General features: G+C 48.0%; 1 protein-coding gene across 1 annotated transcript in view; it reads left to right on the top strand.

The window, feature by feature from the left end:
• PARP2 (poly(ADP-ribose) polymerase 2) overlaps positions 1-26,833 on the top strand; it is a 163,688-nt gene that overhangs the window by 17,279 nt on the left and 119,576 nt on the right. The window contains exons 3-7 of the mRNA XM_029614939.1: positions 814-950; positions 1,504-1,710; positions 2,466-2,666; positions 18,127-18,197; positions 18,369-18,419. Coding sequence (XP_029470799.1) covers positions 814-950; positions 1,504-1,710; positions 2,466-2,666; positions 18,127-18,197; positions 18,369-18,419 — 667 coding nt within the window. The remainder of the gene's footprint in view (positions 1-813; positions 951-1,503; positions 1,711-2,465; positions 2,667-18,126; positions 18,198-18,368; positions 18,420-26,833) is intronic.

Below are 26,833 nucleotides of genomic sequence, written 5' to 3'. Positions count from 1 at the left end.
GCGATCTTAGGCCATTAGGGCCTAATGGCTCATTCACTGCGTTGTCAAGCTATTTCCTAGGCAGACAGTCAATCGGTCTCTCCGCAGGAGATTCGCAGTGCCGCCACTTGGACATCCTTGCATACTTTTGCTCGACACTACCGCCTGGATGTGCAAGCTCCGCTTCTTGGTTCTTTTGGGCTACAAGTGCTTCGAGCGGGACTGTCTCGGTCCCACCCAGTTTAGGGAAGCTTTGGTACATCCCACAGTCTGGACTGATCCGGGTACATAAAGGGAAAGGAAAATTAATTCTTACCTGTAAATTTTTGTTCCTGTAGTACCACGGATCAGTCCAGACGCCCTTCCCTGTTTGTCTTTCTTCTGTCCTCTCGAAGCTTGTTTCTCTTGCAGATTCGTAGATTTCCACACATCTTTTTTTGTGCATGAATACTGAGCAAATACACCGGAAGCCTTGGTTGCTCAAGCACCAAGTATATGCAAGAGCGGTTCGTCATCCCATATCTATTACATTATTCTCCATCTGCTCTATTGAGCTTTCTGGTTACTTGCTTGATCCTACTCTGGTTTTGTTATTTTCTTCTTTGCCAATGGTTATACTGAAGGGTTACAGGATAGGCTCTGTCCTCATATAGGATATCCTTTCAGTTTTATCTGTCTCCACCTGCTGGTAAGGAGGCTCAACCCACAGTCTGGACTGATCCGTGGTACTACAGGAATGAAAATTAACAGGTAAGAACTAATTTTCCTTTGTTTGCCACACATTATTTATGTTGTGATTCCTAGAAATTAATTACAGGTTGTCTCTTTATCCAGGTCGGGCAAGTACACACTTACAGTTGCACCCACTGATGACAACAAATTCCATCTTGACCTGAAGAAAATGGTGCAAAAGAACTCAAAGACGGGATTTGAGAGACCCATCCGTGCTGCTGTCAGAGACCAGGAGTCCTGTGAGTGGAGCCAGCACCAGCACTGTTCAAGTTATTGTAGCGTCCCCACTCCATATGCACTTTTCCACTCTCCCATTGCCTTAAGGCAACAGGAACTTCTGTGCTCTCACTTTTGGACTAAATGAGTAACCCATCTTACTGTCCTTAACAGCAGCACCTAGTTTCTACTTCCTGATTTATGATTATAAATGAATTGACTTGCAGAGCTTTTGGGCAGAGTATGACAGAGTTAAAGGGTAAATGAGGCATTGATGGGACTGCTGGATCAGGGCCTGGGGGAAGGGTATGTTCCTGTTGTGGTATAAAGGAGACACCAATTTACCTGCAGGGTTAGGTTCTGGGTGATATGTGCAGAGTGAGATACAAGAGGTTTTAATGGGAATACAGGTTTGGGGAAGGTTGTGTTCAAGGTCATATCCTTTTCTTATTGTTTAACCTGCTTTCCTGTAGATTATATTTGAAGTAGAATTATTTAAGAAGGCCAGCTGATCCTTTATCTCTCTACCTTTGAAATCAAGTTGAATATCTGATTCTTCATGTGTTATATCTGCAGATTTTGTTTGGTTCTGGGAGGGAGATGATGGCTCCTGGATCTCTTACAGTGCAGAGATCTGCCTTGCATTGGAGACTGCTCGGTGTGCAAATGAAAAGAGCATTTCTTCGTCGTTTGGGAAAACTTTGTACACACTAGACCTGAAGAAGATGGTGCAGATCAATGCTAATTCCCATTACAAAAGGAAAATGAAACGAGAGGAGTCAGGTATAGCAGCGAGAGTGAGAATTCATTTTAGTATTTTTACTACTGTTGGCATTGTGTGCTTATATTTTTATTTCTGTATCTTGGTGATATAGCTCATTTTCACTTGACAGTTGATTCTGCATATGTCTGTTTATACCACTGCTTCCTTTTCCTATGCTCTGCGCAGCATTTGGGATTCTGTGAGTAGCAGTGTTTCACTTCAAGTCTCGTGTGTCATTCTTTACCGCCCTTTTGATTCTGTACTGCTGTTATGACTTTCTGTGGCCTGTGCTCCAATAGTGAGATTTAGATGACTGAGCCTTCAGCCATCACAGCGAAGAGTACAGCGCTACAGTCATATCTTTTTGCATTTAAAATGTATTTATTCTTCACATACATTCATATTTCATTTGATTGTATTTAAGAAAGGTACTGTCCTGAGAAATTAAGAATGAGATTCTGAGGAAGACAGTCAAAGTGGTTTTCAGCTTGATGCTATTACTGGATACCATTACTGATACCTTCAATCGGACTGAGAGGAAAACACAGCTCCTTTATTCATGATGAAAGAATAATACTCTTGAAAGTATTTGAAGAATAAGTAATTTTAAAGGGAAGGTATAATGCTATGCTGTTTGTTGCTATGCCTGTTGGTGTCACCAAGACTGAAGTATCCCACAAGTGAGATAAGAAAGGGCTCTGTTTAATTTGTTTTGATGCATAATCTTTCAGCTGTACCAGAAATGATCTTGATGCATTTCCTTTCTATCACACAGTGGCTGTGGATTTAGATGTGAATTCTCAGTCAAACAGCACAAGCTCCCAATCTCCTTTATCCACTGAAGGACTTTCCAGTGCAAAGAGAACATGCAGAGGCAGAAAGAAACAACCTGGGAACAGCCAGGCAGCATCCACAGCAGAAGATATAAAGAGTGAACAAGAGGACAGACTTGTGCAAGCAAAATATGAGAATAAAGGTATGTCTGGGTCCTCTTATCCCAGGGCAGTATAGTCAGGTATAGGGAAAATATTTAGAAAACGTAGGCACCAGTCACATTTTTCAGGAGCCAAGACAAAACTTAACTTTTTCCTTTCTAACTTTTTTATGGGTGTTTTTTTGGTTTTTTTTTGGGGGGGTGTCTATATTTTGGGCTTTGTGCTCTTTTTTTTTTTAATTTTTTTTTGTTTCATCTATATGTTGAATTATAGTTTCTGGGGGGGTTAAAAGCTTTTTTTGTATGATTTTTTTTTCTGTTTTTCTCTTTGTTTTTGTGTTTTGCCTTTTTGGTTCCTTTTGTTTTGTGTTTATTTTTTTTCTCACTTCTAGCCTCTTTTTGGTGTTGGCAGTACCAGTGGCTCTTCCAGGGTTGGGGCCTGACCACAGAAATGATATCTTCTTTCCTGGGCCTGCCTTAGCAGAAGTGGTTCTTTTTCCAGCCTGAGTCCAATTATAGCAAGGGCAGCAATTCCTTCTGGGCTCAACCATAGCAACAGTGTCGCCTCTTCCAGCTTGGGCCCGACCAGAACAGAGACTGCTCTCTCTGGCCCTAGATCATCACAGCAGAAGTAGTTCCTTTTTTGATCTGGCCCACCACAGTAGCAGTGAGTCTGCCCAGCCTGAACACAGTGGCAATGGCTCCTCCTGCATACAGGCCAGTGTTGGGCTCTAGGCACCAGTTTTTAGGTGCTTGGGCAACCTGGTGCCCAGGAATTTTCCACCCAAGTATGTGCTGTGCTCCCACAGGACATCATAAAATGATGGCGCAAGGATTAGGAGTAGTATGTTTCTATACTCCTTTGTTTTAGGATTTGTTTAAATAGCAAGGGTAGCACATGGCTTTTTTTGATTCATACACTGATTAACTTTGGAGAGAAAAACATTTTTGTTTAAGGTGCTCTTATTGTGCATGTCTTGGTTGTAATCTAAAAGGCCAAAATAAGGGAAAAGATGTAAAGCAATTACATTTTTAATATTCTCAATTTCTCAATTTTCCCATATTCATAAGACAAAATACAAATAACATTGAAAACCATAGGAAAATTGGTTCTTACCTGATGATTTTCGTTTCTGTAGTACACAGATCAGTCCAGACTCCTGAGTTTTGCCTCCCTGCCAGCAGATGGAGATAGAAAAAGTTTCACTGACACTGTACATAACCCAGTGTGCCACCTCCAGTTCCTCAGAATTGACCTGTACTCAAGCCAAGTTGATGGCAACAATCATAAATTTCTAAGCAAACTCCCTCCCTTCCATCGAGCTGGAAGAAGGTGAAATTGCCCTAAAGAAAAAATGAAAAATTTAACATAAGCGATCAGCATTGAAAATCTCCAACAACTCCGCACTATATACAAAGCAACAGTTTGAATAGTGGACGCTTTCCTCCCACCCCCAGTAAATGGGTGGGTTTCTGGAAAGACTATAGCTCTACAGGAATTAAAATTAGCAGGCAAGAACCATTTTGCCTTTCCCTGTATGTGCCCAGATCAATCCCGACTCCTGGGATGTACCTAAGCTCCCCTTAACTCGGGTGGGACCTGGAGAGTTTCATTCGTAGAACCATCTCACCAAAGCACATGGAAGCCGGAGTCCCGATATCCAAGTGATAATGCCTAGCAAAAGTGTGCAAAGACTTCCCAGTAGCTGCCAGCAAATTTCATGAGGAGACACTTGTGACTCAGCCCAGGAAGTCGCCTGAGAACGAGTGCACCCCTAAACTCTCCAGCAGTGGGCACCCTTTAAAAATGTAAGTCGATTTGATTGCTTCCTTCAGCCACCGCACAATTGTAGCCTTAGACACCTTACTTTCCTTCTTTGGACCACCCCACAGTACAAAGAGGTAATCTGATCTACGGAAATCATAAGTGACCTTTAGATACCTCAGTAATGCATGCCCTCCCCCTCCCATCTAAGAGCCTAAGCTCCCCTTCGTGTGAAGTAGAGGAATCTAAATCTGGAAGAGCTGGAAGCTCCACTGTCTAACTAAGAAGGAACACCGAGACTACCTCAGGCAGAAAAGAAAATATGCATAAAGTACCTCCAAATCTGTCATCTGTAGGAAGGGATATCGACAATACAGCACCTGGAGCTCTAAAATTCTCCTGGCTGAAAAAATAGCCACCAAGAAAACCAATGTAAGAGTCACGTTCTTAACCACAGCTCTCTTTAGTGGTTTAAACTGAGCCTCACTATCCTTTAAGGACTAGATTCAGATTCCAAGACTGACAAATGTTTCACACCTAAGGACGCAAGTTCTTAGCTCCCCGAAGGAACTGCATAACAACCAGATGTGCAGACAGAGGATACCCTTTCACCTTACTCCGATCTGAAACTTACATATTACCTTTATGCAGACGATGTCCAAATCCTGATACCGATCACCGACTCGCTGAAAAAAACTCTTCTCCATTGGAATGCTTGTCTCATCCGCATCAACAACCTCCTCTCAAAGCTTAATTTGCTACTCAACACCGACAAAACAGAATACATCCTAATCATACAAGATGGCAGCGTACCACTAAATAACGTTCAACAGTCAATGTCCCCTACTTTCTCACCCAAGGTAAGAAACCTCGGGGTAATCATAGACAGCCAAATGACCTTCACAGGCTTCATCAACAACACAGTAAAGGAGTGTTATTTTAAACTCCAAGTTCTAAAACGCCTAAGACCCCTCCATTTCCATGATTTTAGGTCAGTCTTAAAAGCCATCTGCAGAGGTACTACCCTCCGGCGGTGAGGGTGAAGCCTCAGTGGGCGGGCCCTAGGGTGCACCCTAGGCAACAACGAGCCCCTAGGACTCAGCCAGTATACCAGCAAAGCCCCGCCATGGGGTTTTGACTGGCTGAGAGGGAACATAGGCCAGCCTTCCGTGCCTTCGATGGCAGACCCTCTGACGGAGGCCGGCTGCGGTTCTTTGTGGATCGTTGGCCGACCGTCACCTCAGACCAGTGGGTGCTATCAATTATTCATCGGGGGTACAGGTTGAACTTTCAGGGTGTCCCTCTGGATTCTCACCCATGCCCCTCTTGGGGCCCTTCTGCGAATCAGGACATGCTCTTGACGGAGCTCTCCGCTCTTGTAATGGCCAAGGCAGACTAACACGTTCCGCTAAGGCAACGAGGAAGTGGCTTCTACTCCAGATATTTCCTGATTCCAAAGAGAACAGGGGCACTCCGTCCTATTTTGGATTTGAGGGCCTTGAACAAATTCCTGAAAAGGGAAAGGTTCAAGATGGTCTTGTTGGGCGCCCTGATTCCTCTCCTGCAGAGGGGAGACTGGCTCTGCTCCCTTGATCTAAAGGATGCCTACACCCACATCGGGATTTCCCGTGACCACAGGAAATATTTCTGGTTTGTGGTGGGCGAAGAACACTTCCAGTATCGGGTGCTATCATTTGGCCTGGCGTCTGTGCCCCGAGTTTTCACCAAGTGCCTAGCTGTGGTGGGGGCCTACCTATGGAGGCTGCGGGTGTAAGTTTTGTTTTTTTTTTTTGGTTTTTTCCCCCCTATCTGGACAACTGGCTTATCAAGTGTGCCACCCTGGAGGGAACGCTGCAGTCCCTGCACTCCACCATTTGGGTGTTAGAGACCCTGGACTTTCTGATGAACTACCTGAAGTCTCAGCTTGTCCCATCGATTTAGTTGGACTTTATTGGTGTCATGTTCAACAGGACGCAAGCCGCGGAGTTTCTGCCTTGGGATCGAGTGCTCACCTTTAATGTACCTGGCGGGAGAGATCTCTCGGAGTCGTCAGGTCTCCGCATACCGCATGCTGTGCCTGTTGGAGCACATGTCTGCGACCGCCCATGTTACTCCCTTTGATTGTCTGCACAAGGCGCAGTGGACCCTGCAGTCCCAGCCATGTACCTACCAGGCTTGGAGAACGTGGTAGCGGACAGGTTAAGTCGTTCCTTCCACCCCCTAAATGTTTTTACACCATCTACCATCTGCTGGAAACAGAGAAATACTGAGGGACTGCAGGTGGCACACTTGGTTGTGTACAGTGTCTATGAAGCTGTCTCCATCTGCTGGCAGGGAGGCAAAACCCAGGAGTCTGGATGGATCTGGATATGTACAGGGAACCTATTATAAACATACCAGATTAAACAGGAAAGAAAACAAAAAAAAAAAGTACAGAAAAACTGAAAGACACTAAAGAGAGCCCATAATTATGTATACCACAGAAACCAAAAAACACCTGTTATGCCTCATACAAAAACACACTAATGCGCATTCATACATATAAAAAAAAAGCATCAAAAAGCACACACAAAATACAAAAAAATTGTCAAATGTCAAAAAATTAATGTTGGCTGACAAAAGAAAAAGGGCCTTAAAATCCCTATTCAATAAGCACAATCATTAATCAAGACACAAGATGATCTTCCTTGTCTATTTCTTATCTCTGCTTCCAGCGGTGTTCCTTTATGTCGGTCAGCATTAAAATGTACTAAACAATGGCATTGGATCATGCCGCATTAAAATGGCTTTCTCAAATACCAAAAGTCCAGACAAAGGGTGTTGGTTGGTATCACAAATAAGGGAACAACATGGTAGCAAAAAAACTCATAGCAAAGCTTGTATGTAGTATAGCAAAATCACAAATGCTCAACATGTTTTGTCGGAAAGGCTTCTTCAGGGACAGTAAATTTCGAGTACCCACTTGCAAGAAGATGGTTTCATAAGTACGATGTTGGGGAAATATTTAGCATCTTGAGACTGTGAAGACTGTTCTTGTCTCAAGTTGAGAATGGACTGCAGTCCCCCCTGTTATTTTGGGGATAAGGAAGTATTGGCAATAGAAACTCGGAGCATTTTATTTTATTTATTTTATTTTATTTAAAAGTATTTCTATACCGTCTTTACAAACAATGTTTAATCAAAAACGGTTTCCCTGTACGTACCAGGATCAGTCCAGACACCTGGGTTGTGACTCCGCACCAGCAGATGGAGACAGAGCAAAACTTGTCGGGCCCCCTACATATAGTAAGGCGCCACCCACAGCCCGTCAGTCTTTCTCTGTCTCCAGCAGATGGGGCAGGTCCACCCACAGTCTCGATTGATCCTGGCTTAGGGATTTTAGCTAGTCAGGGGAATTTGAAAAAAAAAAAAAAAAAGGGTAAAAGAAGAAGAGATCTTCAAACAAGAAAAGCAGCGGAAGCCCGAGTCCTGTAAGCCTCCCAGGGGGTTGTAAGGTCCTGAGGGGACTATCCCCCCCTGGTTGAGGCCGCTGCTGGGGTTGAGGACCCGGCCTGGGCAGGCAGCAGCGTCGGGGGTGACACCGGGGAGCCCGGTTCACTCACCCCCGCTGGAAGGGAGCAATCAGGACCTGGGCCAGTGGCAAGTAAAGTAAAGAAAAAAAAAAAAAAAGTTTTTGTTTCGGCTATGCGGCTTCTCCTCTCGCTCCGGTTTTTTTGTTCGTCGTGGAGGGGGGGTGTCGTTGTCCGACCGGTCGATTCGCTTAATTTTTTTTTTTTTGCTTCGTCCCTCCGGACCGCGGGCAGATCGCGACATGCCCAGAGGGGCCTCGTGCCGTGCGTGCGGCTCGGCGCGCTCGCGCGTCTCCAGGGAGGGGCTGTGCACAAAGTGCGTTTCGGGCGGCGAGGGGTCGTCCGAGGTCGGGCGGGGGGCCCGACCCCGGCCGGCGCGATTGCCGCCGCGCGAAGAGCCCGATGATGGGGGCAGGGCTGATCCGTTCCCGCTGAGCGCGGGAACGGCGGCCATCTTGGCTTCAGTCAGAGAAGCCACGAGGAAGGCCGTGGGGGATCCCGGATTGCCCCCAGCGCTTTCCCCGCAACAGTGACCCCCCGGGGGAGCCCCCCCGGGGGAGGGTGAGTCGCCGGAGGACCGTAGTCTGGAGGAGGCCTCGGATTCGGAGGCCTCCTTTTCCTCGGATTTTGCAAGCTTGCTCCACAAGCTTGTTAAATATAAGAAATTGAAGCGGAAGAGAAGTAAAAGGGGTTCGGGCAGACAGCCAGAGCCCCGGAAGAGAAGGTCGGGGGATGCTCCGCGGCGGCCCGCGGATCCGCCCAAGGGACGCCGGCCCTTTCGGGGGGTCCCTCAGGATTCGGAGTCCGAGTCGAGTTCGGCTGTGGAGGACATCGTGGATGTGGAGGCTCCAGGGGACTCAGGAACCCACGCCGGGATGGAGGCGGTGCAGGCCGGGAACGCTAAAGGGGGGCCAGCGGTGGAAGGTGATGACCCGAAGGTCATGCGCTTGTTTCGGAAAGAAGAGCTGGCGCCGCTGATCCCGGCTATCCTTCAGGAAGTTGGAGTGGATGCCCCCCCGGTGGGGGCTCGCACAGATGCGAAGATGGATCCGGTGCTGCTGGGTCTTCAAGGGCCAGCGGTGGCATTCCCGTTCCACTTTTCGGCTACGGATATCCTGTTCCGGGAGTGGGATACGCCGGATTTGGGCCTGAAGGTCAGTAAGGCTATGGATAAGTTGTATCCATTGCCGGAGGACGCGCTGGAGATGCTGCGTTTTCCCAGAGTGGATGCCGCAGTGTCGGCAGTGACGAAACGATCCACGATTCCGGTCACTGGAGCCACGGCCCTTAAGGACATTCAGGACCGGAAACTTAAGGGTCAGCTGAAGAAGGTGTTCGAGGCGTCGGCCCTGGGAGTCCGGGCGGCCATTTGCAGTAACTTTGCGCTGCGGGCAAGTTTGCGCTGGGCGCAGGTACTTCAGGCCAATGCAGGTCTCTCGGGAGAAGAGGCAGCACAGGCGAACCAGCTGGAAGCGGTGATAGCTTATAGCGCGGATGCCATGCATGACCTCCTACGGACGTCGGCCAGGGCCATGGTTTCGGCAGTTTCAGCACGCCGGTTGCTATGGCTCAGAAATTGGGTGGCGGATGGGTCCTCCAAGGCTCATCTCGGATCTCTTCCGTTCAAAGGGAAGCTGCTGTTCGGTAAGGAGCTGGACGACCTGATGCAGTCGCTGGGAGAGAAAAGGGCTTTCAAGCAGCCTGAGGATAGGCACCGAAGCCGGACATCTTTCTCCAGTAGGGCCCATTTTCGGGGACCACGGAAGTCGCGGCCGCAGAGACCATCCGGGCCCTCCTACCGGCCGGGGTCTGGATCCTCGAGAACATCGTCGTGGTCTCAGTCCTTTCGTGGCAGAAAGTTTGGGAGGCGAGACGGTCCCGCGTCCGGGTCGGGTCCGAAAGCCTCACAATGAAGTTCGGTTGGTCCGTTCCCTGCAGCCGGCTCCTCCGGCCGTGCCAAATGTAGGGGCCAGGTTGGAGCGGTTCTACGGGGAATGGACCAGTATCACGACGGATCAGTGGGTCCTCACGGTGATAAGGTTACGCTTTAGATTTTGCACGGATTCCGGCGGACAAGATTTTGGTCTCCCCTTGCAAGGGTCGCGGCAAGCAGGCGGCCGTCTGGGATACGCTCTGCCGGCTACGAGACCTGGGCGCAATTATGCCCGTTCCACCGGGGCAGCGCCGTCGGGGGCGGTACTCCATCTACTTCATTGTGCCAAAGAAGGAAGGTACCTTCAGACCCATCTTAGACCTGAAAGGGGTCAACAGATGTCTTCGCGTTCCACGCTTCAAGATGGAGACGATTCGGTCAGTGATCGCCTCGGTACGGCCAGGCGAGTTCCTGGCGTCCTTGGACCTCACGGAGGCTTACCTTCATATAGGCATTCAGCCGGAACATCAGCGGTTTCTGCGCTTCTGTATCCTGGGCAGGCATTATCAGTTCAAGGCTCTCCCCTTCGGCCTCGCCACCGCTCCACGGACGTTTACAAAAGTAATGGTGGTGGTTGCAGCCGAGCTTCGCAAGGAGGGATTCCTGGTACATCCCTACTTGGACGACTGGCTCATCCGGGCCAAAACGGAGAGCCGATGCCGACAAGCAGTCAAAAGAGTACTACAACTTTTGCGCTCCCTTGGCTGGGTGGTCAATCTCGCCAAAAGTCGCCTCGTCCCCACCCAGACGCTACATTACCTGGGAGCGCTGTTCGACACGAAGCAGGGCAGAGTGTCTCTGTCCCAGGAGCGGGTGTCCAAGCTGCAGGGCCAGGTGCGCAGGTTGATGTCCCTACGGTGTCCGCTGGTCTGCGATCATCTCATGGTGTTGGGATCGATGGCGTCAACGCTGGCATTGGTTCCCTGGGCTTTTGCTCATCTACGGCCGTTGCAATACGCATTGCTCTCCCGATGGCGACCAGTGTCGGAGGATTTTCACATGCCACTTCCACTATCGGATCAGGCAAGGTCCAGCCTACAGTGGTGGCTCAGCTCCGACAACTTGTCACGCGGAGTGTCCCTGGTTATGCCCGCCTGGACGGTGGTCACCACGGATGCCAGTCTCTCCGGATGGGGGGCGGTGTGCATGGGACACTCGGTGCAAGGACAGTGGTCCAAAGCTCAGTCACAGTGGTCCATCAATTGCCTGGAGACCAGAGCGGTCTTGCTGGCGCTGCAGGCTTTTCTCCCGTTGCTTCGCGGAAAGGCGGTCAGGGTCTTGTCGGACAACGCGACCACAGTGGCATACATCAATCGCCAAGGAGGAACAAGGAGCCGAGCCGTCGCGGAGCAGACGCGACAATTAATGACCTGGGCGGAAAAGAATCTCGGCAACATTGCGGCGTCCCATATAGCCGGAGTAGACAATGTCCAAGCGGATTTTCTCAGCCGACATCGCTTGGACCCGGGGGAATGGGAGCTGCCGGAGGGCGCTTACCACCTCCTCTGCGGGAAGTGGGGAACGCCACACATGGATCTAATGGCCACCGCTCAGAACGCCAAAGCCCCGAGGTTCTTCAGTCGGAGGAGAGAGCGGGGGGCCGAAGGGGTGGATGCCCTGGTCCTCCCCTGGCCCACAAATGTTCTGCTGTATGTGTTTCCTCCTTGGCCCCTGATAGGCAAAGTTCTTCGACGCATAGAGATGCATCCCGCAGAGGTGATCATGGTGGCGCCCGAGTGGCCCCGGCGTCCTTGGTTCGCGGACCTTCTGCAATTGGCACGGGAGCCTCCTCTCCGATTCCGAGGGGAGACGGCGCTTCTACGTCAAGGACCCGTCTGTTTGGAGGACGCGGATCACTTCTGTCTCGCGGCCTGGCTTTTGAGAGGAAACGCTTGAAGAATAAAGGATATTCGGATGCGGTGGTAGCCACATTGCTGAGTTCTAGAAAGCGTTCTACGTCCTTTGCCTACGTTCAGGTTTGGACGGTGTTTGAGGATTGGTGTAGAATGCGTGAGGTAAATCCTGTGCTGCCCTCCGTACCGGATGTCCTTGCTTTTTTTCAGGCTGGCCTTGCGAAGGGGCTGTCTTGCAGTACTCTTAAAAGTCCAGGTGGCGGCACTTGGGTGCCTCAGGGGTAAGGTGCATGGTAGGTCGTTAGCGCAACATCCGGATGTGGCGCGTTTTCTTCGGGGAGCCAAGCATTTGCGGCCACCGTTACATCAGCCTTGTCCGTCTTGGAATCTCAATTGGGTTCTTTCCGCTCTGTGTACGTCCCCTTTTGAGCCTCTTAAGCGCGCAACTCTCAAGGACCTTACTCTCAAGGCGGTGTTTCTTGTGGCAATCGCGTCGGCGAGACGTGTTTCCGAATTGCAGGCGTTATCTTGCAGGGAGCCCTTCTTACGCTTCTCTGACGCAGGGGTCTTGTTACGGATGGTTCCCTCCTTCCTCCCGAAGGTGGTGTCAGCTTTTCATTTGAACCAGTCGGTTGAGCTGCCCGCTTTTCCGGAGGGGGAGCGTTCTGATCCTGATACTAGAATGTTGAAGAAACTTGATGTCCGCAGAGTCCTGCTCCGTTATCTGGAGGTTACGAATCCTTTCTGGGTTTCGGACCATCTCTTTGTTTTGTGCTCGGGGCCCAAACGAGGGGGGGGCAGCTTCCCGTACCACGATTGCGCGCTGGCTCAAGGAAGCCATTGCTTCCGCGTATATCCTGAAGGGGAAGCCTGTTCCTGCGGGTCTTCGGGCTCACTCGACGCGAGCACAAGCTGCCTCTTGGGCGGAGTCGTCGCAGGTGTCACCTCAAGAGATTTGCAGAGCGGCAACTTGGAAGTCCCTGCATACTTTTGCTAGACACTACCGGTTGGATGTTCATGGCCTGGATTCAGGGGGTTTCGGAGAGAGAGTTCTGCGAGCGGGACTCTCTGGCTCCCACCCTCGGTAATTCAGCTCTGGTACATCCCAGGTGTCTGGACTGATCCTGGTACGTACAGGGAAAGGAAAATTAGTTTCTTACCTGATAATTTTCGTTCCTGTAGTACCAAGGATCAGTCCAGGAACCCGCCCGCGTAGTCTGTTTGTTTTGAGTTACGTAGAGGAGAGTCCGCTCGGTTGACACTCTATGTTTTTGTTTACTTGTATGTTGTTGGGGCCTCTGGTTCTGGGAGTTCTGATCCAGCTGGGGGTTCGTTGAATGGGCCCTGGTTTCGGGCGGTATAGCTAGTTAGTTGGAGTTTTCCATTTGCTTTGACATTACGTAAGACTGACGGGCTGTGGGTGGCGCCTTACTATATGTAGGGGGCCCGACAAGTTTTGCTCTGTCTCCATCTGCTGGTGCGGAGTCACAACCCAGGTGTCTGGACTGATCCTTGGTACTACAGGAACGAAAATTATCAGGTAAGAAACTAATTTTCCTTTACAAATATCAAATAAAAAATAGAAATAAAATAATAAATTAAAGATCAAAAGATTAATTAAGAGTAAATTAGCTTATAGAGAATATAAAATTACAAAACATTTTCATTAATATAAAATAAAAAATTGTTTAAAATAAAAATAGGTAACATAAACAAATCAGTAGTCAAGTAAAAAGGAAATCGGGTGCCAAACTAAATATGTATGTATTCTGGGAGTGTGATGTAATTATTTGGTGGGTGGTATATGAAATGCAGTTCGGAATAAGTGAGTTTTTAAAGATTTTTTGAAATGTTTGGAATTGGATATGGATCTGATGGAGTCTGGTAGTGCATTCCACAGAATGGGACCTATAACTGAAAAAGCTCTTTTTCTAGTAATATCAAGGCGAGCTTGTCGAGGTGAAGGAATGTCTAGAAGATTTTTTTTCCAATGATCTTAAATGTCTAGTTGGTTTGTAAATTCGAAGAATGGAGCATAGAGTGACCGAATTGGGAGTGTAAATGAGAGAGTGTATAATGGATAAAATTTTGAATTGTATTCTGTATTTGACTGGTAACCAATGTAAAGATTGAAGTACTGGGGTAATGTGATTTTTTTTTGAAGAATTTGTTAGGATACGTGCTGCTGCATTTTGGATTAGTTGGAGTGAGTGAAGTGTGTTTTCTGGAAGACCTATGTATAGAGAATTACAATAATCCAGTCCGGAGAAGATGAGTGATTGAAGAATAGTCCGAAAGTCGTGGAAAAAAAGTAAAGGACGTAACCGTTTTAAGAGTTGAAGTTTATAGAATGAATTCCTAGTTAGCATGGATATGTGCTGTTTTAATGAGAGGTCTGTATTGATGGTTTTACCTAAGTTTTTTGCAGATTTTGATATGGGAATGGTTATTCCATTGAATATGAGTTGAGGATGCTGGGATTGGCTGTATTGCTTGTTACTGGAAGAGTAATTGGACTTCCAGTCATATCTGCGGTAAATGAGATGGATCCTGATGTATCTGAAAAATGTTTTGTTACCACTCTTTACCTCCTTGGCAATCCTCTCTTCCACTTGACTTTTTGCCATCTTGATTAATTTCTTTGTCTCCCTCAGTTCTACCAGATATTCTTCTTTGTGCTCCTCCTTTTGGGATCTTTTATATTTCTTGAATGCTGTTCTTTTAGCCTTTATTTTGTCAGCCACCTCCTTTGAGAACCAGATAGGTTTCATTTTTCTTTTGCTTTTCTTTACTTTTCTAACATATAGATTAGTTGCCTTGGTAATTGCTCCTTTTAGATTGGTCCACTGTTGATCCACATCTCTCTCTTTCTCCCAGCCTTTTAGTTCTTCCTCCAGGTACTTCCCCATTTCATCAAAGTCTGTGTTTTTGAACAGCAAAACTTGGGTTTTTGTGCTTCTTTTCCGTGTCACTTTTTGTGATATTAAACCATACCGTTTGATGATCACTGGTGCTGAGGTGGGCTAAGTTATATACCATCGCAACGGTTTACATGTAGGCACATATTTAATGTAGGTAAAAGTGTACTATGGTACATTCTAAAAGGGTGCCGTCAAAGGTTCGGTTACAATATATCATTAGACAAAATAATTTTTAGAGAAGTGGGTCATGATCGAGTGTACTGAAGGTACTTTTACAGGTAAATTTATCATACATAGTGTTATCAATATGCTAGTTGACATTGGAACCTCTGTTGAATTCTATACAATGGGAACCAGAAGTTAGGGGTGTGCTCCTGGGGTCAGCAGTTTTCAAATATGCTGTATTTGCATATGATCTATTAGTGTTCTTGTGTGACCTGGTAATTTCGCTTATGAAATTATTACATATGATTAGTGATTTCGGGGAATTCTTAGGATTTAGACTTAATAGAGATAAGTCGGAACCTTTAGCATATCCATATGCTATTAAGAGTAATTAGGTGGGGGATTTTCCATTAATGAGGGCTACAGACTTGTTTTGATATATGGGGATCAAAATGACTTTTGATTTGGGGCATTTATACACAACCAATATACCTCCTTTACTCTTTCTTACTAGAGAAAAATTGAATGTTTGGCAGAAATTAACTTTATTGCTGGTTGGGCGAAGAAATCTTTTTAAAATGGCCCTGTTTCCTAAATGGCTGTATATAATGCAAACTCTACCAATAAAACAATTGGAGAAATTGATATTCAAATTTATATGGTCTGGTAAAAAACACAGTGGTGCTTTTAGAGATTGAAAAAGAACTGGTCTCAAGGAGGATTGGGGCTGCCTGATATGGAAATATATAATTTAGCTAGAGACTGATTGTATGATGGTTCCATTTACGTCATTATAGATAACGAAAGGGGTGTAACAACTAACTGGACTTCAGATATGTCTTGCACATGGCCTTGGATAGATTGCTCACAAGACTTGCAAGCAATGTGTTAATTGCACCATTACATTAGGCAAGGTGCAAATGAACAGATATGATAAACGTTTCTAGTAGAAGCTCTCCGTTCCTACCAATACAAGCAGATCTAGATTTTTTTGTTACCAGATTTTCAGTCGAGAAGTTTTTTTTCTTTTGGAGGGCCCAGGATTCATGCAGCGGATAGTATGTTAATATCCTTTCAGATGTTACAGACTCAGATTGGTTTGAGAGATTCAGATCCTTTTTTGTACTTGCAATTGCATTATTATGTTCTTTCGTTGAGGAGGGAAGATTTAGATATGAACAGGGTTGAAACAGCTGACATCTTTCATGCTGTACAGTGTATATATGAAGCTTTCCCTTTCCCGAATCCACAAAGAATTGCAAAAGTAGATCAGGGTATCTGGGTAAATTTACTATGGAGCAGATGGAAGGGAGAGAGTGATTTTACTATTCACAAAATGTATTAAAAACTTGATTTAAAAATTTGAAGTGTATCCTCTAATATGTATTTATGAGAGTTTCAATTTAAATTTTTCCATAGAGCATACATATCTCAGGCATTGGCATTTTAAAGTGAATATTGCCCATATTGAGACCTGTTTAAAATGTTTACAAGAGAAGGGATCATTTACCCATGCTTTTTGGACTTGTCCTAAGATAATGATGTTCTGGAAGAAGGTTTTACATTGCTTGGGTGATCTCTTGGGGTGTTCTATTCCTCTTGCCCTGGAATTAGTGTTTGGAATGGATCTTTCCAAATATTTGGGGAAAATTGGTGATGGGGTTTTTGCCAGGAAGGTACTGGTTCAGGGCAAAAGATCTATTTTACTGGAATGGCATGAAGTTAATCCACCTTCTTCCTGGAAATGGCGGAATGCGTTACATGATATGATGTTTATGGAATCGATGGCCACTCTTACTTCATTTTCTTTTAAAAGAAGATTCATGGATACTTGGGGTAAGTATATAGAGTCTTTCTGTAAGAGTTAGGAACTTGATTTTAAATAGCCTATATGGTGGATTGAGATGTCACACAGACAACTGGTGAAGGAATTATAGTTACACCCCTATGTAATATATGAAGGGGAAGGATGATGTGGGGAAAGAAATGGGGTGAAATTGCAATTGGGGTATTACATTTAGTAACTGATTCTTGGATGTACCAGTGAAAAAACATCCAGGCAAGCAATACATGCATGTGTGAGAAATTTGGGAATGATAAAGGAAAAACAGGAAAACTGTTGGATACCTGAATTACCAATTGATGACTTTGCAATGTTCACGGGCTGAGTTTGATGTAACAATGTGATGCTATGTGTGTTATGTTATTAAAACCTGTTTTCAAGGAATCTTGTTATATTATTTCTTGAATAAAGATGTTTAAATATAAATCACAAGTGGATTATAAAAAAAACTGTAGGAGAATCTTGCAAAGGACCAATAAAACAGGAGGGTACATTATCTAAGAAGGCCGTTTAGGCAATAATGTAGATTAGACAACAGAAAATGTCCAAGTTAAACCTTTATTTGAGAGTAGACGTATATTTTGTGCATGTGCCCGACTCAGGCCGAGTTTCGCCCCACCAGGGGCTGCCTCAGGGGCTGTATATAGATGAACACTAAATGAGCCAGAAAATTTTGCTAAACCTTAGTGCGCCAAAATTCACAAACTCTTTTGGTACAATTATATCGATAGTGTGATAAGTGCAAAGTGGTGCTCACGGTGAAAAGTAATACACACTGTAGTTACATATTATGTTCCAGTTACCTCCTAGGAAAAGGACCTGGACAACCTAGTGGACAATACTTTGACATCCTCAATTCAATGTGCGGCAGCAGTCAAAAAAGCAAATAGTATTTTAGGAATTATTAGAAAAGGAATGAAAAATAAAATAGCGAATGTCATAATGCCTCTGTATTGCTCCATGGTGAGACCGCACCTAGAGTACTATGTGCAGTTCTGGTTGCTGCACCTCAAAAAAGCTGTATTTGATTTGGAAAAGTTACAGATTAAGGTGACCAGAAAGATAAAGGGATGGATGAGGAAAGGCGAAAGAGGGCAGAGCTGTTCAGCTTGGTAGTATTACTACAGTAGTCAAGCTACCACTTTTCTCATTTCCCATGGTACTCTTAATTTATGATTTTGCTCTGCATTCCTGTCTTATGGTATAGTTATGTGTGGCTATGGTTTTGCAGGCTTTATTTATATTAAGCTGTAGCTGAGTACTGCTTGACTGTATACTTTGTGATGTACAATAATTTTTTGCTGCCTTAAAATGTATTTCCACCCTTTCACTCAACCATGCAGTATGGCTTCTGGATACTGTCAGATCACTTTTACCAAGTTAAAAAGAGTGTATGAATAAATCTATGTGCTGCAACTCCTTGTGTTGATCTCTTTTTCTTGTCTGTGTACAGAATGTGTAAAGACCTTGCGGCTGAAAGGAAAAGCTCCAGTTGATCCAGAATGTGCAGCCAAACAGGGGAAGGTAATATTATTTGAAATGTGTTGAATGATATGACTGTATTCTTAAATTTTGCTTGTAATGAGGCTGGATAGCAACAGCAGTGAGTCCTGTGCTTACCGTTCTGCCTATTTTAGGGCTGCAGGAGCAGCAGCAAGTCCTGCAGTTATAATTCTTTTTTGCTTTCCTCCTCAGGCTCATGTGTTTTGTGAAGGAGATGATGTCTATGATGTGATGTTAAACCAGGTAAATAATTAACTGACCTAAAGTATGTATGAAATGGGGGAGGGGGGAGGGACTGATGTGCACGGACTGAGAGAGGAACCTTGGAGTGATAGTTTCTGACTGTCTGAAGGTAGTGCAGCAATGTGACAAGGTGGGTCTAGGCAATGACAATGGCCAGAGGGTTACTTGGCTGTATAGAGAGGCATAACTAGCATGAAAAAGGAAGTGATAATACTTCTTCAAGAGGCTTCACCTGGAGTACTGTGTTTAGTTCTGGAGGTCGTATTTGAAAAAAGATAGAAACGGTCCAGAAAAAAAGCAACCAAAATGGTGTGGGCTTTGCACCAAAACGCAGATGAAATCAAAGGACCTAAATATGTATATCCTAGAGGCAAGGAGACATGGGGGAGATATGATATCCGTAGGTATCAATAATGCGCAAGAAACACACCTTCATTTTTTTTTTTCCCAGATCAGTCCAGACTCCTGGGTTTTGCCTCCCTTCCAGCAGATGGAGACAGAGAAACTTCGAGAGGATTCCCTCTTAGTCCAGTGTGCCACCTGCTTCTGTTCAGTATTTCTCTGTCTCCAGTAGATGGAGGTGGTGCAAAAACTGCGGTTCTGTACCCAGCTTTTAAAAAAAAAGGAAACAGATATAGTGGTGCCTCCCAGGGAGTTGTTTAGGTCCTGGTGGGACCACCCACCCTGGTTGTAGGCATATACGGGCCGATTCAGTAAAGTCCGCGGGCCAACTTCAAATTTATTTTTTATTTATTTTTTACTTTTGGAAAGTTTCGGGACCTCCGACTTAATATCGCCATGATATTAAGTCGGAGGGTGCTCAGAAAAGCAGTTTTTACTGCTTTTCTGTGCACTTTCCTGGTGCCCGAAGAAATTAGCGCCTACCTTTGGGTAGGCGCTAATTTCTGAAAGCAAAATGTGCGGCTTGGCTGTACATTTTGTTTTCTGAATCGTGCGGGAATACCTAATAGGGCCATCAACATGCATTTGCATGTTGCGGGCGCTATTAGGTGCGGGGGATTGGACGCGCGTTTTCGGCCACTTACTGAATAAGGGGTAAGTGAAAACGCGCGTCCAATGGCGGGTTAACAGTGCGCTCCGTTGGAGCGCACTGTACTGTATCAGCCCAACAGTGAGCATGGGTTGGGGACCCCAAAAGTTTCTTCTTTGGTGCTGGGAGTGATAGCTGGGGGACCGGCTCCCTCCCCTTCAGCCTGCAGATGCTGCCTTGGTATCAGGAAAGTATCCTGTTATTTAGAAGTTTTTGTGGGGGGGGGGGGGGGGGAGCACAGGAGGTCTCATCGGAGGGTTCGGACCCAGATGCGCAATTAATTGAGGCACTTCCGCCCCCAGTGGATCTGGATGTTGGAGATGATCAGGTGCAGTCCCCTACCGTGGAAGGGGATGACCCTAGGGTGCTGCGATATTCCAGCACGCTAGGGGTTGGCATCCCTTGTTCCCTGCACATACCAGGATCATTCCAGACGGTGGGTTATGTCCCCTGTCCAGCAGATGGAGTCAGAACAGATTTCTGGGGGGAGGTGCTACATTACCTCACCACCCTCGTCATCATCCCCAGTATCTTTCTGACTCCAGCAGATGCGGGTGGGGGAACCTGTGTTCCCCACAACTTTACCTTAGTTATTAACTTTCTCTCATTTTCCTTTTAGGGGATCAAGTAAAAAAAAAAAAAAAATATATATATATATAGTCACTAATTTCTTTAATTGGGAGAAGAAAAAAAAAATTTTATTGACAGAACTAAAGGGTGGAGTGACGGTTTGTTACCTCACCGGGGCTTGCTGACAAGCCTCTTTCTCTCTCTTTACTTCTCTCTCTCCCGTTTGTGTTCAGCTGGGGTAAGTGTTTCTTTTTTAATTAAATTTCAGGTTACCTCAGCGTTTTTCGTCGAAGTTTCGACTGAGGGTGCACGCTGGTGGTCCAGCCTCTCCCCCACCTTCCCCCTCCCCCCCCCCACAACGCTAACGAGTCTGACCAGCGGCCCCGCGAAGTACATTCCCCGGGGTCGCCGGCTACCGGGAAGGTTCATACCCCGGCAGTCCTTCGGGTCGGCTGGGGGGGTTTTTTGCTTTTTCAGAGCTCTACTTTAGCGTGAGGGAGAGTTTACCACGCTTGGCCGCCCCTCCCCCTATTCCCTCATCGTTCACCAATGCCGCGTCCGGCGGCTTGTGTTGCCTGCAGCCGGCAGGGGATTAAAATTGCCAGGGAGGGGCGTTGCTCAGGCTGTCTCCCCGACGGGGAAACTTGCCCTGCTGAGGGGGACACCGAAGGAGTTTTTGACCACGATTCTAGAAAACGGCAAGCCCCGTTCCCACTCAGCGCGGGAACGGCGGCCATTTTGATGACAGACTCCGAAGCGGGGCTGTCAGAGGAGGACTCCCCGACTATTACGGCACCACCTCCGAAGACACAGCTGACCATGGGAGATTCTGGGCACCGGGAGGGAGAAGCCTCGGGGGCCCCTCCCGGAAGCTTCTCTGCTTTTTCACCAGATTTTGTTGTTTTGATGCACAAAGCCTTCCTTCAGTGCAGGAATGCTCCTATAAATATTCTGGTACCTCCTCCTCCGAAATTGATCCGTTTATCAGCACTGCAAGGGGGGCCCCCCTCTCAAGGGAATTCTCATCAGTCGGGTGATATTCCTGGTCCCTCCAAGGATCCTTTAGGAACACCTCGAGCTCCGGCTGGGTGTCCGGGGGGGGGGACCCTTTGGGAGACCCGGCGGGGGACGACTCCACCTTGATTCCCCAGGTGGAGGGAAATGATCCCAGGATTCTGCGTATTTTTCAATCAGAAGAATTAGAGGACCTGATTCCTCATATATTAACGGAAATGGACATCGACCCCCCCCCCCCCCCCCCCCCGGAACCGGTTGGCACACAGCCAAACGTCAGAAAGGGAGATCCTCTTCTAGCGGGCCTACGGCCTCCGGCCAAGGCTTTTCCCACCCATCCTTCTTTTCTTCAACTTATTTCCCGAGAGTGGGATACCCCTGAAGCGACCCTCAGAGTTAGTAGAGCAATGGAAAAGCTCTATCCACTCCCACAGGATTTTCTGGACATCCTCAAGGTTCCTGCCGTGGATTCGGCAGTATCAGCAGTTACCAAACACACTACCATACTGGTCACGGGAGGTACGGCTCTGAAGGACACTCAGGATAGAAAGTTGGAAGTCTTTCTCAAAAGGATTTTTGAAGTTTCTGCACTAGGTATGCGAGCGTCCATTTGCAGTGCTCTGGCACAGAGAGCAGGTCTGCGCTGGGTACAGCAGTTGCTTACCTCACAGGACTTACCAGAAGCTGAGGCCCTACAGGCGGACCGGCTGGAGGCCGTGATGGCATATGGGGCGGATGCCTTTTATGATCTACTCAGAGTCCTCGCCCGCTCCATGGGTAGCGGCAGTCTCAGCTCGACGCCTACTCTGGCTGCGAAACTGGTCGGCGGACGCATCCTCTAAAACTCGCCTGGGATCCCTCCCCTTCAAGGGTAAGTTTCTCTTTGGGGAAGATTTGGATCAGATCATTAAATCTCTGAATGAGAATTCAGTGCATAAGCTTCCGGAAGACCGTCCACGGTCCTCAAGGTTTTCCTACTCTTCCTCCAGATATTGATACAGGAATCAGCGGAGGACACGTAACACGCGTCAACAAGCTCCTCGGAACCCGTCCTCTCGTTCAGGTTCCTGGAACCGGCCCTTTCGAGGGCGCCGTCCCGGTAGGGAGGGTCAGGGACGGGGTTCCTCTAATTCGTCCTCCATCAAGACAAACCAATGATGCCAGACGGACCCACGACCCGGTTCCCCGGCTGGGGGGTCGGATCGCTCTCTTTTACAGCGAGTGGGTCCAAATTACGTCAGACCAGTGGGTCCTGGATATTCTAAAGCACGGCTACGCATTGGATTTTGTCCATCCTCCCAGAGACAGGTTCCTTTTCTCTCCTTGCGGATCCCGCTACAAGCAAGAAGCTGTCGCTTCTACTCTCGACCGACTTTCCGCACTGGGAGCGATATCACCGGTCCCTCCCTCCGATTTGGGTCGGGGGCATTACTCCATCTATTTTGTGGTTCCAAAGAAGGAGGGTACCTTTCGCCCCATCCTAGACCTCAAGATGGTAAACAGGTCTCTTCGGGTTCCCCGTTTTCGCATGGAAACTCTTCAGTCAGTTCTAGCAGCGGTTCATCGAGGAGAATTTCTAGCTTCCTTGGATCTCACCGAGGCCTACTTGCATATTCCTATTCTCAGGGATCATCAGCGCTACCTAAGGTTCAAGATCATGGGTCAGCATTTTCAGTTCCGGGCCTTACCTTTCGGTCTGGCAACGGCTCCACGGGTCTTCACAAAGATCATGGTAGTGGTAGCAGCGGCATTGCGCCGGCAGGGCGTTCTGGTGCACCCCTACCTAGACGATTGGCTCATACGAGCGAAGTCATGGGACCAGGGTTGCCGGATGGTCAGAAAAGTGCTCTGCATGCTCCGGTCTCTCGGGTGGATTGTCAACTATGCCAAGAGTCACCTGGTTCCTTCCCAGTCACTGGATTTTCTGGGGGCACATTTCGACACAAAAGAGGGCATGGTATTCCTCAAGAAAGAAAGGGCTCAGTCCCTTCGCGATCAGGTTCTCCGATTCTTGGATCTTCGGGAACCCACGGCATGGGATTATCTTCAGCTCCTGGGCACGATGGCCTCCACTATCGATCTTGTCCCGTGGGCTTTTGCCCATCTCCGCCCTCTTCAGAGGTCTCTGCTCTCCAGATGGAAGCCGTCCTCTCGAGACTACCAGATGGTACTCCCGATCCCGATGGCTACCGTAAACAGTCTTCACTGGTGGCTAGATTCCAGAAACCTAGCTCGGGGATTCTCCCTGGAGATTCCGGAGTGGACAGTGGTTACCACGGATGCCAGCCTCTCAGGTTGGGGAGCGGTCTGTCAGGAGAGCTCTCTGCAAGGACGATGGACGGCGGAACAGGCCCGGTGGCCCATCAACCGACTGGAGACCAGAGCGGTAAGTCTGGCGTTAAAAGGGTTCCTTCCTCGGTTGCGTCACAGAGCGGTCAGGGTCCTTTCCGACAATGCGACCACGGTGTCCTGCATCAACAGACAGGGGGGCACACGAAGTCTTCAAGTATCCTTGGAAGCGGACAAATTAATGCTTTGGGCGGAAAGACATCTGTTGCGCCTGGCAGCCTCCCACATCGCAGGAGTAGACAATATTCAGGCGGACTTCCTAAGTCGCCAACGCCTGGATCCCGGAGAGTGGGAACTCTCAGGGGAGGCGATGGACTTGATAATCTCCCGATGGGGTCCTCCCCACCTGGATCTCATGGCCACAGCAAGCAATGCAAAGACTCCGCGTTTCTTCAGCTGCAGAAGAGAACGAGGCGCAGAAGGAATTGATGCTCTAGTCCTGCCTTGGCCGCGGCACGTCCTACTTTATGTCTTTCCTCCGTGGCCTCTCGTGGGAAAGGTGGTTCGAAGGATAGAGAATCACCAAGGCCCAGTGGTCCTAGTGGCGCCGGAGTGGCCTCGCCGACCGTGGTTTGCGGATCTTCTTCTCCTAGCCACGGAAGACCCTCTACGTCTCAGCCACATTCCATGACTACTTCGACAGGGGCCCATATTTTTGGAGCAGGCCGATCGCTTCTGTCTAGCGGCCTGGCTTTTGAGAGGCGAAAACTGAGGCACAGAGGCTACCAGGAGGAGGTCATTTCGACTCTATTGCTTGCTCGTAAAAGATCTACTTCAGTCACCTATGTACGAGTTTGGAAGGTCTTCAAAAATTGGTGCGGGTCTCACGACATTCAGCCCACCAATGCGTCCGTATCGCAAATTCTCTCCTTCCTACAGGAAGGACTGGATCTGGGTCTCGCTTACAACTCTGTTCGAGTACAGGTCGCGGCTCTGGGCGCCCTCTTACATAGTGGTGAGGGGTCGCGTCTCTCCTCTCATCCAGATGTGGGTCGTTTTCCTCAAAGGGGTACGTCACTTGAAGCCTCCGTTACGTCCTCCTTGTCCGTCCTGGAATCTGAACTTAGTTCTGCGAGCACTTAGCGGTTCACCTTTTGAACCCTTGCGAGTTTCCTCTCTTAAGGATCTGACCTTTAAAACTATCTTCTTGGTGGCAATCAGTTCAGCGTGACGCATATCGGAACTACAGGCGCTTTCCTGTCGAGAACCGTATCTCCGTTTCTCAGACGACGGAGTGTCTCTCCGCACGGTTCCATCTTTTCTTCCCAAAGTGGTTTCGGCCTTCCACCTTAATCAGTCAGTGGAGTTACCTTCCTTCCAATCCAGCGAACCTAGGGATTTACGTCTCTTGGATGTGAAGCGATGCCTGTTGCGTTACTTGGAAGTTACCAATGAGTTTCGACTATCCGACCATCTCTTCGTTCTCTGGTCGGGACCCAGAAAGGGTCACATGGCATCCAAGACTTCTATCGCTCGCTGGCTGAAGGGGACGATTGCGTCGGCTTATATTGGGGCCGGTAAGCAACCTCCTTTGGGGGTTAAGGCCCATTCCATTCGCGCACAAGCGGCGTCCTGGGCAGAGTCTAGCTCTGTTTCAGTCCAGGAGATTTGCAGAGCGGCGACATGGAAGTCTCTCCATACGTTTGCGAGACATTATCGTCTGGATGTTTCCGCACCACCAGACGGTTCTTTTGGAGATCGAGTCATCCGAGCAGGGCTATCCACGGCCCACCCATAGGAGGGAAGCTTGGGTACATCCCACCGTCTGGAATGATCCTGGTATGTACAGGGAAAAGAAAATTATTCCTTACCTGCTAATTTTCGTTCCTGTAATACCATGGATCATTCCAGACACCCTCCCGTTATTTTTGAAGGATTTAATTAGGGTGGGCTATCTCTGCTCGACTTTGCTCTCCTCATATTTCTGCTCGCTCTAGCACCCAGAGTTGTTTGTTCAATATTTATGTATTAGCAAGTTTTCTGTTGAGGTTATCATTCTGGTTCTTTAATTTTAGTTCAATACAGTTACTTGATCCCTCTCTTCCTCTTGGGCTTGGCTTTGCTAGGCTAGATACTGGGGATGATGACGAGGGTGGTGAGGTAATGTAGCACCTCCCCCCAGAAATCTGTTCTGACTCCATCTGCTGGACAGGGGACATAACCCACTGTCTGGAATGATCCATGGTATTACAGGAACGAAAATTAGCAGGTAAGGAATAATTTTCTTTTCTACATGTCCTGACGGAGTTGGGCATTCTGTACCCGCTGGCAGTGCCAAGCGCAGATACGGTGGATCTGGTCATGGCGGGCTTACGGAGTCCAGCAAAATCCTTCCCTTTGAACGAGGTGATGAGATGATGAGCCATGGATAGGCTGTACCTGCTGCCAGAGGATATGCTAGAGCTGCTGAAGCTCCCCAACGTGGATGCATTGGTTTCGGCGGTCACTAAACGAACTACAATTCTGGTCATGGGGGCAGCAGCTTTGAAGGATTTACAGGATTGCAAGCTAGAGGTCCATCTTAAACAGATTTTTGAAGTCTCCGCTCTGGGCATTAGAGCGGCGGTATGCAGCAGCTATATGCTACGGGCCAGTTTGTGATGGGTTCAGCAGTTACTGAACGCCAGGGATCTTCCTCCTCAGGAAGCGAAGCAGGCAGAGTGGTTGGAGGTTGCAGTAGCCTATGGGATGTCATATATGACCTGCGTACCTCTTCCAGGACCATGGTATTGGCCGTTTCGGCGAGGAGGCTTTTGTGGCTGGGTAACTAGGCGGTGGATGTCTCCTCCAAAGCGCAGCTCGGGGCGTTACCCTTCAAGGGAAAGTTCCTCTTTAGTGAGGACCTGGAGCAACTGATCGAGCAACTGATCAAGCAACTGGGAGAGAATAAGGTGCATAAGCTTCCAGAGGACAGGCCAAAGGGCGCAAGAGGCTTCCTGCCTCGCTCCTGTTTTTCGGGGCCAGTAATGTTTCCGTCAGAGCAGAGCTCAGGGGACAGGACAGCAGCAGACCTCGGGGAGGTCTCAGGCTTGGTTCCAATCCTTTCGTGGCCGCAGATCCAACCAAGACGGACCCGCCCCAGGAGCAAGCAGCACCAAGGCATCACAATGAAATGCAGCCAGTCCGCTCCTTGGTTCTGCTAACCGGGTGTCGGCTGACTCTCTTACCAGGAGTGGGTCAAAATCATGTCGGACCGGTGGGTTCTAAGTGTGATAGAACACGGTTACGTGTTAGAGTTTGCTCGTCCGCTGTGCAGCCTGTTCCTCGTGTCTCCCTGCGGCTCCCCAGAAAAGAAGCAGATCATCCAACAGACTCTTCCCTGATTTGAGAGAACTAGGGGCCATTGTTCCAGTGCCCCACCAAGAACATGGCCAGGGGAGATATTCAATCTACTTCGTAGTTCCAAAGAAGGAGGGATCCTTCCGCCCCT

Source organism: Rhinatrema bivittatum, chromosome 8, assembly GCF_901001135.1.
Source record: "Rhinatrema bivittatum chromosome 8, aRhiBiv1.1, whole genome shotgun sequence".
Classification (NCBI taxonomy): Eukaryota; Metazoa; Chordata; class Amphibia; order Gymnophiona; family Rhinatrematidae; genus Rhinatrema; species Rhinatrema bivittatum.
Note: the sequence above shows the minus strand (reverse complement) of the source record. Positions and strands in the feature narration are given on the sequence as shown.